This window comes from Lactuca serriola, chromosome 5, assembly GCF_051521515.1.
Source record: "Lactuca serriola cultivar US96UC23 chromosome 5, Lser_US96UC23_V15, whole genome shotgun sequence".
Lineage (NCBI taxonomy): Eukaryota > Viridiplantae > Streptophyta > Magnoliopsida > Asterales > Asteraceae > Lactuca > Lactuca serriola.
The window spans coordinates 240,049,060-240,066,852 of record NC_136412.1 but is presented as its reverse complement, the minus strand read 5'-3'; the positions used below and the strand labels follow the sequence as shown (position 1 = coordinate 240,066,852).

Here is a 17,793-nt window from a genome sequence, read left to right as displayed (position 1 = left end):
GATGGGTCAATCTCGGGTCATTTTGTTCAGCTTCCCGAGTCCGTTTATTACCAGATGGGTCAATCTCGTCTTTTCGTCTCGACTTCATATCTCTCTGTAAAGCAACCGACGACCACCACACCACCATCTGCAAACCCTAAGCCGTCGTCTAAGGATATCCGCTCTTCCTCCTTCCCATTTGACTAATTCTTTGTCAGCTCTTGTTGAATTTCTCACACAATCGTTGCTTTTGTTTGATTTCGTTTGATTTTGTCAAATTGCAGGGTTTTTCTGAATCCGTCAACTCCTTCTTTAATCGGCTGATTTTCATCTTTTTTTCTGAATCCGTCAACTCCTTCTTAGGGTTTTAGTGAAGATGTTGGGCGCTGGATTGCAGCATGGACGTAGTAGTGGTGGAGAGGATAGGTTTTACATGCCGGGGAAAGCGAGAAGGATTCGTCAGCATCAAGAGAACCTCCGTAGAGCTCAAAGTAACGTTACTCCGACCCAATCTACGACATCTTTTGTCAGGGAGGAGCCGGAGAATCAACTCATGCAGCCATCAAATCCGGAGCCGTTGGAATCCTCAGTGGTGGCGGTGCCGGCAACATCATCGTTGTGTAATCTTGAACGGTTTTTGGAAACTGTTACGCCTTCTGTTCCTGTTCAACATCTCTCCAAGGTCTGTACCGATATTAATCTTTTATATTGAAATGAGTTGAATTAATTCAAATTAGTCGTCTCAGTTTATACTTGTATTGCTAATTCGTTATATCATGGAGTAAAGTAACTTATAGGAACATTTGGTTTATTCAATTTGAGTATGCGATAGTCAATTAATCAGATTTTTGATTTATAATTTAGTAGTATAATTTACTTTACATTTTAGCTGTGGTTTTCTCTTTCTCCATTGGCACTACTCCGAAATTCATGTTTGAAAGCAAATGAAGTCGGCTTGAATTATTATTCAGTGAGCCCTGAGGGTGGCCTTTCAGTTTTTATGAGTGAACAGAGTTTGCCTTTGATGTTATATTTCTATTGTTTAATCAAGGATTCCATATATTGACAATCAAAATATATGTGTTTCTGCTAAAGCACACCATCTTCCAAAAAGAATTAGAGTACAATAAAATGGTTAATGTTCCGTAATCATGTATAAACAGGGGTATTGTAGTTGTGTATTTGATCTAAATAATGATTTTACTTGAACTTTATGGCAGCAGAGAACTATGAGAGGATGGAGGACAAGTGATGTGGAATATCAACCATACTTTGTTCTTGGTGATTTGTGGGAATCTTTCAAAGAGTGGAGTGCTTATGGTGCTGGAGTTCCTTTAATATTGAATGAAGCTAATTGTGTGATCCAATATTATGTGCCTTATTTATCTGGAATTCAAATATATGTAGACCCTTTGAAGTCTTCAATAAATTCCAGGTACTGGAACAGTAAATATCTTCCTTTCTTCCTCTTTCTTGTTTAGGGTTATGTCAAGCTCCTTTTCAACTAGTAGCATCTATTATGCTTCTTTATGAAATTTAAATAATCTAGTTATTCTGTTGCTTTACAGGCAACTAACTGAGGATATTGATGATAACTCATTTACGGATTCAAGTAGTGATGGGAGCAGTGATTATGAACAGGAAAAGGGTTCTTTACATTATCTAAGGGAGAAGAGTAATAATCATCACCCAAAGAATGAAATTCTTCACCGAATGGATCATTTGTCAATGAATGATGAGAACAATGTAGTTCAAGAAGACTTTTCTAGTGATGATAGTGATTCTGCCACCACTCAAAGTTGCTTGATATTTGAGTACATGGAACATAGTCAGCCTTTGGGCAGAGAACCTTTGTGTGATAAGGTTAGCTTTAAAAAAAAACAAAGAAAGTGGGTTTTATTCTTTATTTATAAATCTTTGGATAATTAGTTTAGTTCTGTTTTCTTGTTGCAACAGATACTTGATCTTGCACAACGCTTCCCTGAATTGAAAAGTCTAAGAAGTTGTGACTTGCTGCCATCTAGTTGGCTTTCTGTCGCTTGGTATGATTGCTAATAAGTACTAGAGTTTGGGAAGGAATGGAATGATTCATTCCATTGCTACAGACCAACCAAATATGATCACAACTCATTCCATTCCTTTGTGATTCCATTCCATTCCATCCAATCAAACAGATTCTTAATATGGTCTTTGCTACTTGCTCTTTCTCACATAATATGCTACTACTAAATGGCCCTTTTTGATGCTTTTTATCAGGTACCCAATATACAGAATTCCCATGGGGCCCACCTTGAAAGATCTTGATGCTTGTTTTCTAACTTTTCATTCCCTTCACACTCCTACTACAAGTCATTCATATATATCATATAAATCTCCCTGGATTTTTCAGGCTGAGAAACAACCTTTTTTTATAGTTATAAAATTTATGAGTTGCATTACTAATTAATTATTATTGTTTTTTATTTTTTTTTCAGGCAATGAATGTGAGCATCCACCTGTTGTAAGGCATTTCAGTGGGACGGGTGTGGTCTCATTACCAGCATTTGGTCTTGCTTCATACAAATTCAAGGCACCACTGTGGGTCCCCAATGAATTGAAAAGACTAGAATGCCCTGATGGACTATTCACTATTCTATATGTGTTTGTTAGTTACATAGAAGTACTAGTGTTGAAAAGACTAGAATGCCCTTATCATGTGATGTGTCAATAAACTGATGGATTACACAGAAGCAGGTCTCCTCCACGTAGGAGTAGGTCACCTTCTAGAAGCAGAAGACCTGAAGGAGGAGGAAATGAGAAAGCATCAACATCATCACCCTATTCCCATGGTAGAGCTGATTCCAGAAGCCCTTTGCAGCGTTCTGATTCCAATGTAAGTTTTTTTTACCTGTGGAATCATTGATTCCGAGTGTTGATATTTTTTTATTGATTACTTTTTATCTTATATTTTATATATTATTAATTATTATTAACCCTTGGTTGTGGTATAATATGTAGGGTTTGCCTGGACCAATGGGGTTGATGAGTACTAGTCATTTGGAACAAGAAGCTGCAGTACTTGCTTTGTCAACTTTGATGACCATAGCTCCTGCAGAAGTTTATGCAGAATTTGAAAAGGTAATTTTTTTTATTTATGAACTTTCAAAGCAACTTTTATTGTTTTACATCACTTGAATTTTAGTTCATTAGGTCGTATAATATGTTGAAATGTTGAACGTTTTATGATGAGATTGTTTCAAATAAGGGAAGTAGAATAAAGGATAAATTAATTCATAATGTCTATGAAACCCCTTATACCCTTCTCTTGAACGGTGAAATAAATTATAGAGGCGAGATAGAACAAAGGAGTATGGGGTGGCTGAATTATTCCATTTGGATCCTCATTACACAATAAGTTTATGTTTGAAACATATAAAAGTGTGTCTAGCTTTGTATGATCCAGTTGCAGCAAAAGATAAATTATTCAATTTTTTCAGCATCTGTTGTGTATGGTGACAGTTTTGTTTAGGTTGCACCCACTAAGAATGTATCAGCTTTTTTAGCATCTGTTGGAAAGTGAATGTTCAAAAGGAAAAAACGATATAAGTGCACATTTGTTACTATGCTAATATGAATTGAGGATTAAGCTATTAGTTTCTAAATCACAAACAGTGTTTGCTGCCTTTCTTAATCTGTTTGAATACGAAATCAAGCCTGTGTTTATATTTGATTTGATTGTTTATGTGAGTTTTTGGTCGATTTTGGTTTAATGTTGTGATTAAAGTAGGGTTTGTTAGAATATAATGTTGCAGAAATTATCCTTATGGGTCTTGACACATCAAGTTTGTTAATTATTTAGAAAAATATTATAAATTATCTTTGATTTCATGAGAATATAAATGCTTGTTTGTCATATTCAATTCACATTCGGTAAAATGTTGTGTCCACATGATACTAAGGAATACAATTCTATAATTGACTTGGGCATAAACATGTTATTTTGATCAAGAGAAAAAGAAAAATAGCCTAGATAATTAGCAACTTATAAGTAGGTTGGTTGGTGTTATGTGAAAGTGAAAGGGGTAAGTGAAATTTGAGAGTGATTTGTGTTTTTTTAGTCACATTGCATCGGACTCAATTCCAGCTTGGAAATGGTGGTTTGTTTGGTCCTAGTTATGTTCAGGTAAAAGATTTCCCATCTCTTATATTAACGTTTGGTTTTAATGTTTGGCTTATTACATTACTTTTGTCTCCTTTGTTGTATTGATGAGGCTTGAGCATGCTGGGCTGTTAATGTTCCTATTTGTTTTCATTTATGCAGGTAACAATCTTGTTAAAAGGACTTATGAATCAGATATTAATGGTACCAAGTTTAACACTCGAGTCCATACAATTAGATGTTAATGGTAACAAGTTTAACACATGTGTCTTTGTTATACATACAAATTAAATGCAATGGATTGTATTTTTTGTATATGGTATTTTATTTTATATTATGCAATGGATTGTATTTTTTGTATATGGTATTTTATTTCTATTATGAGAGATTAAATGCAAATTTAATTTTTAAATTAATAAATATATAAATATATTTTTTTTTTAAAAAAAATTAAAATTACGATACGCAAAAATGTGTGTCGTCTTCATTTATGACATGGCCTTTCTTGACTGGTATTTCCTTGATATGCATTGCGTGTCATAAACACGCGCGTCGTAAGGTTACGACACACAAATGCGTGTCGTCTTCCTTTATGACAGGGTCTTTCTTGATACGCATTGTGTGTAAATGCGCGTCGTAAATACGCGTCATAAATGCGCGTCGTAAATGCGCGTCATAAATGCGCGTCGTAAATGCGCGTCGTCTATAGACGACGCGCAAAAGCGCGTCATCTCTCTTTATGACAGGGCCTTCCTTGACGCGCATTTGCGCGTCGTCTGAGCGTTTTACGACGCGCAATGAGCGTCGTAAAAGGCCTTTTTTCTAGTAGTGGAAGAATCAATCTAATCATGGGGAACAGAAGATCGTCGCCTATGACCAAGATTGGAGTGTACTCTTTAGTGCTTAGGAATAATTTATGTTTAGATTTGAACAATTGTTGCTATTCGCCATAAATGGCTAGAAACATCATTTCATTTCATGGTTTATATAGACAAGGTTTTAGATTTTCTTTTAATAATGAGAATGGTTCTATTTTGGCTTATCTAAATGGTGTCTTTTATTTTGAAGCTATACCATGTAATGGAATTTATGAAACTGTTATGATTGTTGATAACTTAGGAAATGATGTTTTGAACATAGATTTTTCCACTAGTATGGATAAAGCATCCTTATGGCATTGTCGTCTTGGACATGTCAACAAGAAATGCATAGCCCAACTCCAAAAGGATGGAGTGTTGGAGTCATTCGACCTTAGGGAAGATGACACGTGCGAGTCTTGTTTACTTGGAAAAATGAATAAGTCACCCTTCACGAGTACATGTGAAAGGGGTGGGGGTCTATTGGACTTAATACATACCGATGTATGTGGACCGTTTAGATCAACCACCAAGGATGGGAACCGCTTCTACGTGACTTTTACCGATGATTATAGTAGATATGGGTATATCTATTTAATCAAGCAAAAGTCAGAGACTTTTGAAAAGTTCAAAGAGTTCAAGAATGAAGTGGAGAATCAATTGGGCAGGAAAATCAAGATGCTTCGATCCGATCGAGGAGCAGAATACCTAAGTCTTGAATTCCACGATTATCTCAAGGAGTGTGGAATAGTTTCGCAATTGACGCCTCCTAGGACACCGCAGTTGAATGGTGTGGAAGAAAGGCGTAATCGAACCTTATTGGATATGGTTCGCTCTATGATTAGTCGTGCTTCACTACCTATCTCTTTTTGGGGGTATGCCTTAGAGACTGCCGCCCATATCCTTAACCGAGTCCCTACAAAGAAGGTTGCCAAAACACCTCACGAGATGTGGATAGGGAAAGTTCCCTCATTGGCACATATCAAGGTTTGGGGTTGCGAGGCCTTCATAAGACGAGATACTCACGACAAGCTCGAAACCCGAAGTGAGCGATGTATTTTCATCGGCTACCCGCAGACATCCTTTGGATATCTCTTCTATAGACCGAAGGACAATGTTTTCTTTGTTGCGAGGAGAGGAGTTTTCCGACAGCGAGAACCCATAGGCCAAGGAGACAGTGGGAGGCAAATCGAGCTTGAATAAATTCAAGAGTCGATAGATGAAGGAACCTCTATCGCTGGCACTCAACCCGAGGAGGAAACTCCGGTTGAACCGATTGACGAATCCTTACCTCGTAGACGTTCCGATAAAGTTAGAGTTCTACCCCAGTTTTATTGTTTTCATATTACTACCGAAGGGGACACGTATATTAGTGATGGTACACTAATAAATCTTGATGAACCTAATAGCTATAAGGAAGCCATGTCAGGCCCGGAGTCTACGAAATTGAAAGAGGCAATGGATAGCAAGATCCAATCCATGTATGATAACCAAGTTTGGAATTTGGTTGATTATGTGCCCGGACGTAAGACCGTTGGGTGCAAATGGATCTTCAAGAAGAAGACCGACGTGGATGGAAACATACACACATATAAAGCGCGATTGGTTGCGAAGGGCTTTACTCAAACTCCCGGAGTTGACTATGATGAGACCTTCTCACCAGTTGCGAAGATAAAATCTATTAGAGTGATGCTAGCGATTGCCGCATTTCATGATTATGAGATTTGTCAAATGGATGTCAAGACTGCTTTCCTGAATGGAAAGTTGGCTGAGGATGTTTACATGGCTCAGCCAGAGGGGTTTGTGGATCCGAAGCATCCGAATAGAGTGTGTAAGCTTGAGAAGTCCATTTATGGACTTAAGCAAGCGTCTCGTAGATGGAATCTTTGCTTCGATGAGAAAGTCAAAGAGTTTGGATTTGTACGAAGCGAAGATGAGTCTTGTGTATATGTCAAAGCCAGTGGGAGCATAGTAAGCTTCCTCGTTCTATATGTCGATGACATATTACTCATAGGAAACGACATCCCGACTCTGCTGGAGGTTAAGTCCTGGCTCGGGTAGTGCTTCGCTATGAATGACCTCAGAGAGGCTTCTTACATTTTGAGAATAATGATAGTAAGAGAAAGAAGTAAGAGACTAATTGGACTTAGTCAGAACACTTACTTGGAGAAGGTACTAAAACGTTTTAGTATGGAAAACTCAAAGAAGGGAGAATTACCGTTACAAAGTAATGCCAAGTTGAGTAAGACTCAAAGTCCGAGTCCCGAAGCTGAAATAGTAGAAATGAGCCGAGTACCATACTCTTCCGCAGTTGCCTCAATCATGTACTCTATGACTTGTACTCGCCCTGATGTAGCCTTCGCTTTGAGCATGGTTAGCAGATATCAAGGGAATCCTGGCAGAGCACATTGGATTGCGGTGAAGAATATCCTTAAGTATCTTCGGAGGAAAAAGGAGTGGTTCTTAGTCCTCGGAGGGAGTGATGACTTGAAGGTGCAAGGGTATAGTGACGCCAGTTTTCAAACCGACAGGGACAACTACCGTTCGCAGTCGGGCTGGGTGTTTACCCTAAATGGAGGAGCAGTGACATGGAAGAGTTCCAAGCAGGAAACCGTAGTTGATTCAATGTGCAAGTCAGACTACATTGCAGCAAGCGAAGCGTCGAAGGAGGCAATATGGCTAAAGAACTTTATCGGTGATCTTGGAGTTGTACCTGCCATAAAGGAGCCCATGGAGATTTTCTGTGATAACGAAGGAGCGGTTGCCTTGACCAAGGAACCAAGGGATCATGGTAGATCATGACATATCGACAGAAAATATCATTTCATTAGACATCGTGTAGAAGAAGGACAACTCGTAGTGAAGAGGATATCATGAGAAGATAACCCAGCAGATCCGCTTACAAAGGGACTGAGTAGGGTTAAGCACTTGCAGCATGCTAGGAGTATTGGGCTGAAGGATGATATTAGCATAAATTAGATAGTATTAGAAACGTGTAATAGATAAATGTAATTAACATTTGATGATTAAATAAAGGAGTTTTATTTATGAGTAATGTTACTATCTTATGTTAATTGTTTAGCTATTGTTTCACTTTGCATGTTTTGACTTCCAGAATAATTGAGTTTATTAGGAATAATCGAATTGTTCAAATTGTCCACAATCGTTCATAGTTTGCAAGTAGATATGAATGAAGATTGTCATGAATCGGTGCGTAGATTGTCTAAATGGTATTAGACATAGCAAAGGGTTGCTGCGACATTCATGAGTGCTTATGAACTGGTTTTGAGCATTGGAACAAACCCGCGCTTGCTGGAATCACCTTATGGAATATGATATAAAAGGGTGATCGCGAGACGATAATATCATATAGTCTTAAAACCTAGATATATGGTTTGTTATTTGCTAATTGATTGTACATTGATAATGCAAAAACGCATTGGTAAATCAATGTTATAAAACGCATTGTTGTGTATAGTTGATTATTGAATAAGTAAATGCATATAAGTCGAAGTTTATCTGTAACTTTTATCTAAGAAGGTAAAAGCGATATCTCGGTCGCTTGATGATTTGATTTGACTTATGTGTCGGGCCCGGTCAGAACTGAATTGATGTGTTCGATTAAGTTCTATGTCAAATAAATCAGAGATCGAGAAACCTAAATGCTTGACTAACCATTCCATAGGATTGTCAGCATGATATCTAACAGAGGACTGTACGATCCCTTATCTAAAGGACAAGATTGATTAGATCAGAGTTTGACAGCGTCTTTGAGAGCTACAATTGCAAACCAAATTGTACTTGTGCTTATAGTTACTAGACTTATCCAAGTGGGAGACTGTTGGAATAGTGTCTAAGGCTGCAACTATATTAGGCAAGTATTTGACCCGGTTGTGCATGGTCCTTTTAGGTTGCCTTCACCATAGCAACTTGATAGGATGATTTATTAAGAGAGAGTAAATATTATTAGTATATTATGAGAATAATATAAAGAATAATATATTGTTATTTGATTAATATAAGTCATAGAATTAATTGGAATTAATTTGGTGACTTAAAGAGATTAATTAAATAAGAGGGTATAAACTGTCTATTGTTTGATAGTTAAACTTTAGACTGTAAATCCATATAGATATGGATTGGACGGATTCTAGAAGCTAAGGATAGCTTCAAATCGTCCAAGGAGTTATCTAAGGAATGGATTTGGATAGCCTTAAGAGAAGATTATCCAATTAGGGTTTAGGATGTAACCCTTAAGGAGTCTACAAGTATAAATAGACCCCATGGGAAAGGGAAATCAGCACTTCATCTAAAGTAAGAGAACCCTGGCCGATTTCCTCCCCTCTCTTTTCTCCTAAATCATCCTCCTTGCTAGTTGGTGTTTGTAAGCCATTAGAGGAGTGACAATTGTGACTCTAGAAGCTCCAAGACAACAAGATCAACAAGGAATTCAAAGGTATGATTCTAGATCTGTTTCAATATTGTTATTACACCTAAATAGTCATTAGAAGTCTTGGATTCAAAGCATGTTTAATTAGAAAGCCTAGATCCAAGCATTAGGGTTTTGCATGCGCACATAGGAAAGTTCTTATGGCTAAAACCCATCACTAACATTCCTCGGGCCTCGCCCGACATCAGGTCGTAACCCGGAACATATATTAATACGTACCTAGGGCTAACCCCCGGGTATTCCTTCTATACATAAGCATAAACAAGAACATGAACATAATGGGCCGACATTGTGGCCGTAGACCCATGCACACAGTGAGGAGACTCACCTGCACTGCTAAACTCTACTGATAACCCTCTGGATGCTATCCGACAACTCCCTGAACTACTGCTCCTCTAGCTACCTGAGCTACTAATTCCAACAACAACACTTAGCCTAACTATCCTCAAAGGGCCAACTAAGTCAACTCTAGTCAAGGTCCTTCTCAAGGTCAAAGTCAACGGTTAGAGTCAACTTCCAGTTGACTCAACTAGCCGAGTTGTTCTACCAACTCTTCGATTCCATGCTCCTCAAATCCCAAAATAACCTCGACTCTACTCATCGAGCCTAGCACCAACTCGATGGGTTCTCCTTCAACTAACATTCGGGTCCATCTTCAACCGACTCGCCGAATTCTAGAACAACTCGTCGAATCCATCTTCATAGGCTAACGAGATTGCCTTGGACTTGCTGAGTTCCTCCTTGAACTCACCGAGTACCATGATCTTCATGCCCATTATGGACACAGACTGGTTGAGCCCTTCTCTAACCCCACTCATTGATCTGACTCATAAAAAGAAGGGCTTGGGTTTGCGGCCCAACTCGTCGAGTCCATCTTGTGACATCTCTATTTTGTCAATTACAGTCCATCCCAACACCTCCAACTCATGGATCTGAACTCCTTATGCTAGCATTGCACGTAAAGTTGCTAACTTTACGTGCATGCAAGGTGTTATGGGGCTAAAACACTTAATCCAAGCTTCCAAGAAAACCTAGGTCATGAAATGGGATCTTAGCTGGATAAAGCCAGCAACTCTGAGCTCCTAAAGCTCAAGAGTGTCCAGATCTGTTGTCCAAATCCATCCTCAAGGGTTTAATACTCGGATTAACCTTGGAAATGATCCAAATGTGACCAAAAGAAAACTAGAAATGGGATATATCAATTGAAAGCTCAAGGTCTAAACTTTTTTACCTTCTAACAGTTGCCAAAACGATATGAAGGCTGAATCTACACTTTCTTCCTTGCTCCTTTCCTCCAAGCTTTCAAAATTCACTCCAATGGACCTCAATCTTCACCAAAGCTCCAAAAATGAAGTTGGGTGGCTAGGGTTTTGGGGTTCTGGACGAGAGAGACTGAAATGAACCCTAGGGAAGAGAATAAGATGCTTAAATAGGGTACCAAGTCCCGAAATTAGGGCTTTCCCAACGCAAACTAGACTCGTCGACTCGCCGAGTCATTCCTTGGACTCGACGAGTTGACCCCGTTTTGACTTAGGTTTTTCCTTTCTTTTCTTGGCCTTTCTGTTTCTGGGTGTTACAACTCTCCCCCACTTAAATTAGACTTCGTCCTCGAAGTCCGCCACGGTCAACTATCTTACAATCCGCTTACAGATTTACGCACTTCACCCAATTGGCCCATTCCTGGATACATCATCCTCAGGATAATTCAATCATTACTACCTTCGAGTACAACCCTTTACCCAACTGGTAGCCTTATCGATAGACCCAATGCACTTACACTGATACACAACGGTTTCCCCCCTTTTTCCTTGCATTGCCACTGGCCTTTCCAAGGCAACTTCTTATAAGCATGATTTTTCCGATCTCCATCAAGAACAATTCTCTTGCTGAAACCGTAATCCTGGCCGCTCACAGCACCGACCATCATACCCACACTCACGAAATATCCCCTCATACGATGCTCCCATACTGAAAACTCCACCCAGCGTGTGAATTCCGACCATCCTCCAAGACTACCTGATTTCCGTAGTGGGCAACTTAGCATTACCCGATCAGCTCATTGCCTTCTGCACCAAACATCTTATCATCATTCCTTCCTGAAGTCCTGCCAACTCCCATCCGGCTTCCGGATGAACCGAGACCACCCATGTCCCAACCGATCCACCGTTACCCGAAATACCGGCCCCCCACTGGTTACCATACACGAGAACATGCCCTCAGTCGCTCCCAGCGACTCATGAAGATACCGTAACTACCTGAACTGCTCTACAAACCCATCCACTCTGGCTCTAGAAGATCTAGGATCCCCGGTCCCCTACCTTACCCTAAGGTCTCTACCAGGTCCCACCTGTTTCTAAAAGAACACGGGCCTCACCAACGGGTCCCACCCATCTATACTTCGGAGCGGTCTTTCCCACAGGTCTCACCTATCTAGGGCTATGAAGACCCACTCCTCTTCTGATCTCAACTAGCTAAACTTTCCTGATTCTTATCATGTGAACTCAGAGATACGAGCCCCCGCCCACACTCCGCTAGCTAAGCTTCTAATGAATGATACGGCTTACCCGTAGTCTTACATCACTTCTCTCACTGACTTGCTGCTGGGGAATGTTGCGACTACCTTGCAGCCTTATATCCCCACTAAACTAGCACCTGCCGAAGGTTCTCCGACCTGGTTTCACCGAACTAGTCATCATCTACTCGCTATGACGCAAATTCAAGGTTGGGAAGTTTTCCCCCAACTTCCAACCTAACTGCTCCTCAAAGCAAATAGCCACTTGAGCTGCTTCCTACTTCACCAAAACTGCGGAACAACCTTAGTCTTGCACTTGCTTCTGTTTCTGGCCGCCACTAGTGGATCTCCGCCACTTCGATTCGTCTAGCTCCTCACAGCTTACAGCTTAAGAGAATTACCAATTCTCCCTACCATCCTCTGGCCACTTCTGCTGAAAACTCGTGCTCACCATAACTGGGCATCTAACCGATCTATCCCCTAACGACACCTTCCCGAACTAGCGAGACACCATCGAGCCCCACACATCCATGCTACAGTTACTACATCCAAAGTAACCTGTTCTAACGGAGGCAACCTCCTACTATTATTATAAAATCCAAGGTATGTAGATGGCATATAACTCAATCACAAGCAGGCCACAAAATTCTGAAATATCATTATCAATACCGATGCAGTACCATAACGATAAGAACCTAACATAAGCTGATAGGGAAAATGAAAGAAGATATGTACCTGACGCATCGGGCTACTTACACCTCATCTGAAACCAACTGATACGCCCTGCTCCTCGCTGCAGGCACCTATGCCCGACCCTGATCATCGTCGGTGATCCTCAAGGTTATAGGTGCAGGTGTTATCACCTGTCCTGCTAAATGCCAACTCGGACAGTGGGCCTTCTTGTGGCCCCTCTGACTACAATGGAAACATATCAGGTCCGATCCCTGGGTGGTGGTAGCAGTACAATCTTTGCTGAAATGACCAGTCTGGCCGCACTTGAAGTAGCCATAACCACCACCACTACCACCCTACACGTACCCTCGTGCGTCCTGCGACACTTCCCGCACCGTTGCGGCTCTGATAATCCCTTGATCTCGAATATGACCCCTTCGGCCTTTTGCCTGAACCTGTGGCTACCTGAATCTCATCTGGCTTCCTATTCCTGATCTGCTCCAGATCAATCTCCCTATCCCTGGCCCGAATAATCATGTCCTCGAGCGTCTTGCAGCTGGACCTGCTCACAAACTCCCTGATGTCAACTCTCAACATCTCGTGATATCGGGCCTTCTTCATCTCCTCATCCGCGACATACTGTGGAACAAGAAGAGACCTCTCTCTGAACTCGGCGATGATCTCCGCCACTGTCTCAGTAGTCTGTCTTAAATCCTGAAACTTCCGAGCTAACTGCTGCACCTCAATCACTGGTGCAAACTTGGCCTTGAACCTGACCGAGAAGTTGCTCCATGTCATCGCGTCCAACGCGACATCATCCCCGATAGCATGACCAACCTCCTCCCACCAATCTTGTGCTCTGTACTTCAGAAGATAGGAGGCGAGTCGAACCTTGTCCCCCTCGGGACACTGGCTGGAACGAAAATCGTTGGCGACATCTGCCACTAGCAATGGGGTCCCTAGCCCCATGATAGTCTGGAGCTCCACAAGATCTGAACTCTCGGAATGTCAATATACGCGCTCCCAAAAAGGTCGTCATCTATGTGCGGAAGGCTCCAAGCCTCTCATCCAAAAACTACAGGATGCCCTCCTTGACCGTGCCAAAGATCACAGGAGTCTGATCTAAAATACTGTGTGTAACCTCCGCTGATACAAACTCCCTCATCCGCTCCTCGAGTTGCTCGGTCCCTGAACCCGAGCCTGATCCCTCTCTGGCACCTGACCCATCAACTAGTCTATCTTGCAATGTCGCCATACTGAAAACATGCCATAGCAATCATCAAAATCAACCTCACTGCCAAGGGATCACACGCACTCTACAAGTTTCTTGGTCTCATCTCAGCCCTTCTTGAATCGAGTACGGATCCTCTGTTTTCAGTAGTACAGGCCCATACTACCTTCCACATCTATCCGTACTTTCTCAATAGTTGCCTCGACTCCACCAAGTCCCTTACTACTACTACTGCTGCTCCGAGCACTAAGCTCATCCTAGGCTTGCCCTAGTGTATCCTCTACTCACTCCGTCCTCAGCTACAGAAGGCATCGTCGTAATTCTAGTTAGCCACTACCTGAATACCATCACATGTGACTAGGCTCAGATAAACCTTCGAGTAAAGGACTCATCACTACAACGGTTGGACTCAGACAAGAGCTGCACAATAGGGCGAAATCCAACACTCTGAGATTATTCAACGCTGGTCACATGTGCCTTAACGCATTCACCTAATGGCTACCTCCCATCACTCAGAGTCCCACAAAGCACAAATCAAGTAGCATTCAGACAAAAGGGAAATCTAACAAGAACATAATCAAGCAATTCTATCCACGCAACAAGAATCTTCACTAGCATGCGATATAAGCTCATGTAATCAGGCATATCCTAAACAGGCTATCCTACCACTCTCTAACCAATACTATCATATAGCTCAATAAGCACATATAATATGCACATAAGGCATCCTCCTAGATCCTTAGCTCTAAATATAGCATGCTGGTCACATAATCATAACATAACATAAACTTGTATGGGTAAATTGGGAGAACTTACTTGATCTCCGCTAATTGCATGAAACACACCCTTTTCTCTTTACAAAGTTCTTACTTCCTTTTTGAAATCCTTTTTCCTTTTCAAATTTCTTTTTATAAAAATAATTTTCCTTTAAAAAAACAATTTTCCTTACCTAGCCCTCAGTTTGAGTTCAGTCACACCCGAGAGTGTGTCCGAATCACTCAAACGAAGGCTCTGATACCAACTTGTAACATCCCAAAAATCAAGACCAAAAATTTCTTTTAAAAGCATTACTATTCCATAGCATTAAGTCATTCAAACATACAAAAAGGGGCTATATGATAAATCAGAGTATCTTTTCCAAAACACTTATTCATTTTATCAGAGTAAACATCCCAGGATAACTTCTTGGTGTGTGCAATGCGATCATCCCGAGCTCTTCATTCCGCTACCGGAAATACTTGAAACCAAAACTGAAAACCGTAAGCACGAAGCTTAGTGAGTTCCCCAACCTACCACATAACATACATATCTATTGATCCAAACATGCCATATACAACTGTGAGCACGTAATCACAAACTCCCCCCCCCCCCCTCGCTGCATTGGGCCTCACCCGCCATAGGACCCTGTCCGTCATCAGGCCCCGCCTGGCATCAGGTCCAGCCTGGCATCGAGCCCCTTCCGGTATACAAATATGTTTCCCTTAGGCCCCTCCTGACTCTGGGCCTCTCCTTCTATACACATATATACGATTAAATAACATACTGAAACATACATAAAGATTCCATAAGCATACCATGCTCTCAGGCCTCGCCTAACTTGGGCCCCGCCCATGGTCTGCTACTGAAGTAGTGGAGGCCCGTCCACACTCCTACTAGTAGTGAGATACGGGCCCTCACCCATACTCACATCCTTCCTATCACGGGCCTCACCCCTGCTCTGCTAATATCAAGATATAGAACCCCATCCATACTCAAATAGTGATGAGATACGGTACCTCGCCCACACTTACCTCCTTACCAGGAACATACAAGTATCACGAAGACAACAAGTATAATCTAACGCACTACATAAGAATCTTCCTCGGGAGTACCCCGACATCGGACCCCCGACTCGGAAGCATATTAGTATCTAACATACTTCTGCTTACCCCGACATCGGACCCTCGGTCCGGATCTTATCATACCGACACATGCAAGAATCACAAAGACCTCTAGCATCCTAACATTCCTTGGGCCTCGCCCGGCATCAAGTCGTAACCCGAAACATATATCAATAAGTGCCTAGGGCTAACCCCTGGTTCTTCCTTCCATACATAAGCATAAACATGAACATGAACATAATGGGCCAACTTTGTGGCCGTAGACTGATGCACACAGTGAGGAGACTCACCTGTACTCCTGAACTTTGTTGATAACCCTCTGGCTGCTATCCGACAACTCCCTGAACTGCTGCTCCTCTAGCTCCCTGAGCTACTAATTCCAATAACAACACTTAGCCTAACTATCCTCAAGAAGCCAACTAATTTAACTCTGGTCAAGGTCCTTCTCAAGGTCAAAGTCAACGGTCATAGTCAACTTCCAGTTGACTCAACTCACCGAGTTGTTCTACCAACTCGTCGAGTCCATGCTCCTCAAATCCGAAAACAACCTTCACTCTACTCGTTGATCCTAGCAACAACTTGACGGATTCTCCTTCAACTAACATTCGGGACCATCTTCAACCGACTCGTCGAGTTGTAGAACAACTCGTCGAGTCCATCTTCATAGGCTAAGGAGATTACCTTGGACTCGCCAAGTTCCTCCTTGAACTCATCGAGTACCATGATATTCATGCCCATTATGGATACAGACTGGCTGATCCCATCTCTAACCCCACTCACTGATCTGAATCATAAAAAGAAGGGCTTAGGTTTGCGGCTCGACTCGTCGAGTCCATTAACTGAATCGTCGAGTCCATCTTGTGACATCTCTATTTTTTCGATTATAGTCCATCCCAACACCTCCAACTCATAGATCTGGACTACATATGCTAGAATTGCATGTAAAGTTGCTAACTTTACATGCATGCAAGTTGTTATGGGGCTAAAACACTTAATCCAAGCTTCAAAGGAAACCTAGGTCATGAAATGGGATCTTAGCTGGATAAAGCGAACAACTCTGAGCTCCTAAAGCTCAAGAGTGTCCATATCTGTTGTCCAAATCCATCCTCAAAGGTTTAATACTCGGATTAACCTTGGAAATGATCCAAATGTGACCAAAAGCAAACTAGAAAGGGGATCTATCAATTGAAAGCTCAAGGTCCAGAATTTTTTTTTACCTTCAAACAGTTTCCAAAACGATATAAAGGCTGAATCTACACGTCCTTCCTTGCTCCTTTCTTCCAAGCCTTCTAAATCGACTCCAATGGACCTCAATCTTCACCAAAGCTCCAAAAATGAAGTTGGGTGGCTAGGGTTTTGGGGTTCTGGACGAGAGAGGCTGAAATGAACCCTAGGGAAGAGAATAAGATGCTTAAACAGGGTACCAAGTCTCGGAATTAGGGCTTTCCCAACCCAAACCAGACTCGCCGAGTTAGTCACTTAATCTGCGACACGAATTCCGCTTCGACTCGCCGAGTCATTCCTTGGACTCGACGAGTTGACCCCCTTTTGACTTAGGGTTTTCCTTTCCTTTCTTGGCCTTTCAGATTCTGGGTGTTACACATAGAACACTATTATATATAAAAAATCGACAATTAGGGTTACAAAACATACCTTTGATTGTTATATCGCAATAACAATCCAATCCTTAACGTTATTTAGATTGTGAGAACAAGCGTCAGAATTGTCACACATCTAGTAGCTCACACCCAACACGAGCAATTGAAGGATATTGTGGAGAAGGAGGGAATCTACAAATTTTATGTTGGAACTCTCTTAGAATTAGTGGCAAAAAATATTAGGGTTATATACCTATTTATAGTGTAGTCAGGAAATCCTAGATAAACCCAAATCTAGGATTATCTTAACCCGGTTAATTATCCACTTTCCTGATTATCCATTAGAGTCTATTCTAGAAACCCTAAGGCTCAAGGAAAACTATCCATATCCTATGGAGGGTTCTAGATTGCCTCTTGTTCAACTATTAAACAATTACTATTCAGTCCCTACATTTTTAATTAAATCTTTTATTCCC

General features: G+C 41.3%; 1 protein-coding gene across 1 annotated transcript; it reads left to right on the top strand.

The window, feature by feature from the left end:
* Positions 1 to 355: 355 nt before the first annotated feature.
* LOC145050301 (uncharacterized) lies at positions 356 to 1,913 on the top strand. Its single transcript, XM_078998575.1, has 4 exons — positions 356 to 661; positions 1,200 to 1,414; positions 1,548 to 1,807; positions 1,909 to 1,913. The coding sequence occupies exons 1-4, from the start codon at positions 356 to 358 to the stop codon at positions 1,911 to 1,913; spliced, it is 786 nt and encodes a 261-aa protein (XP_078854701.1).
* Positions 1,914 to 17,793: the final 15,880 nt, after the last annotated feature.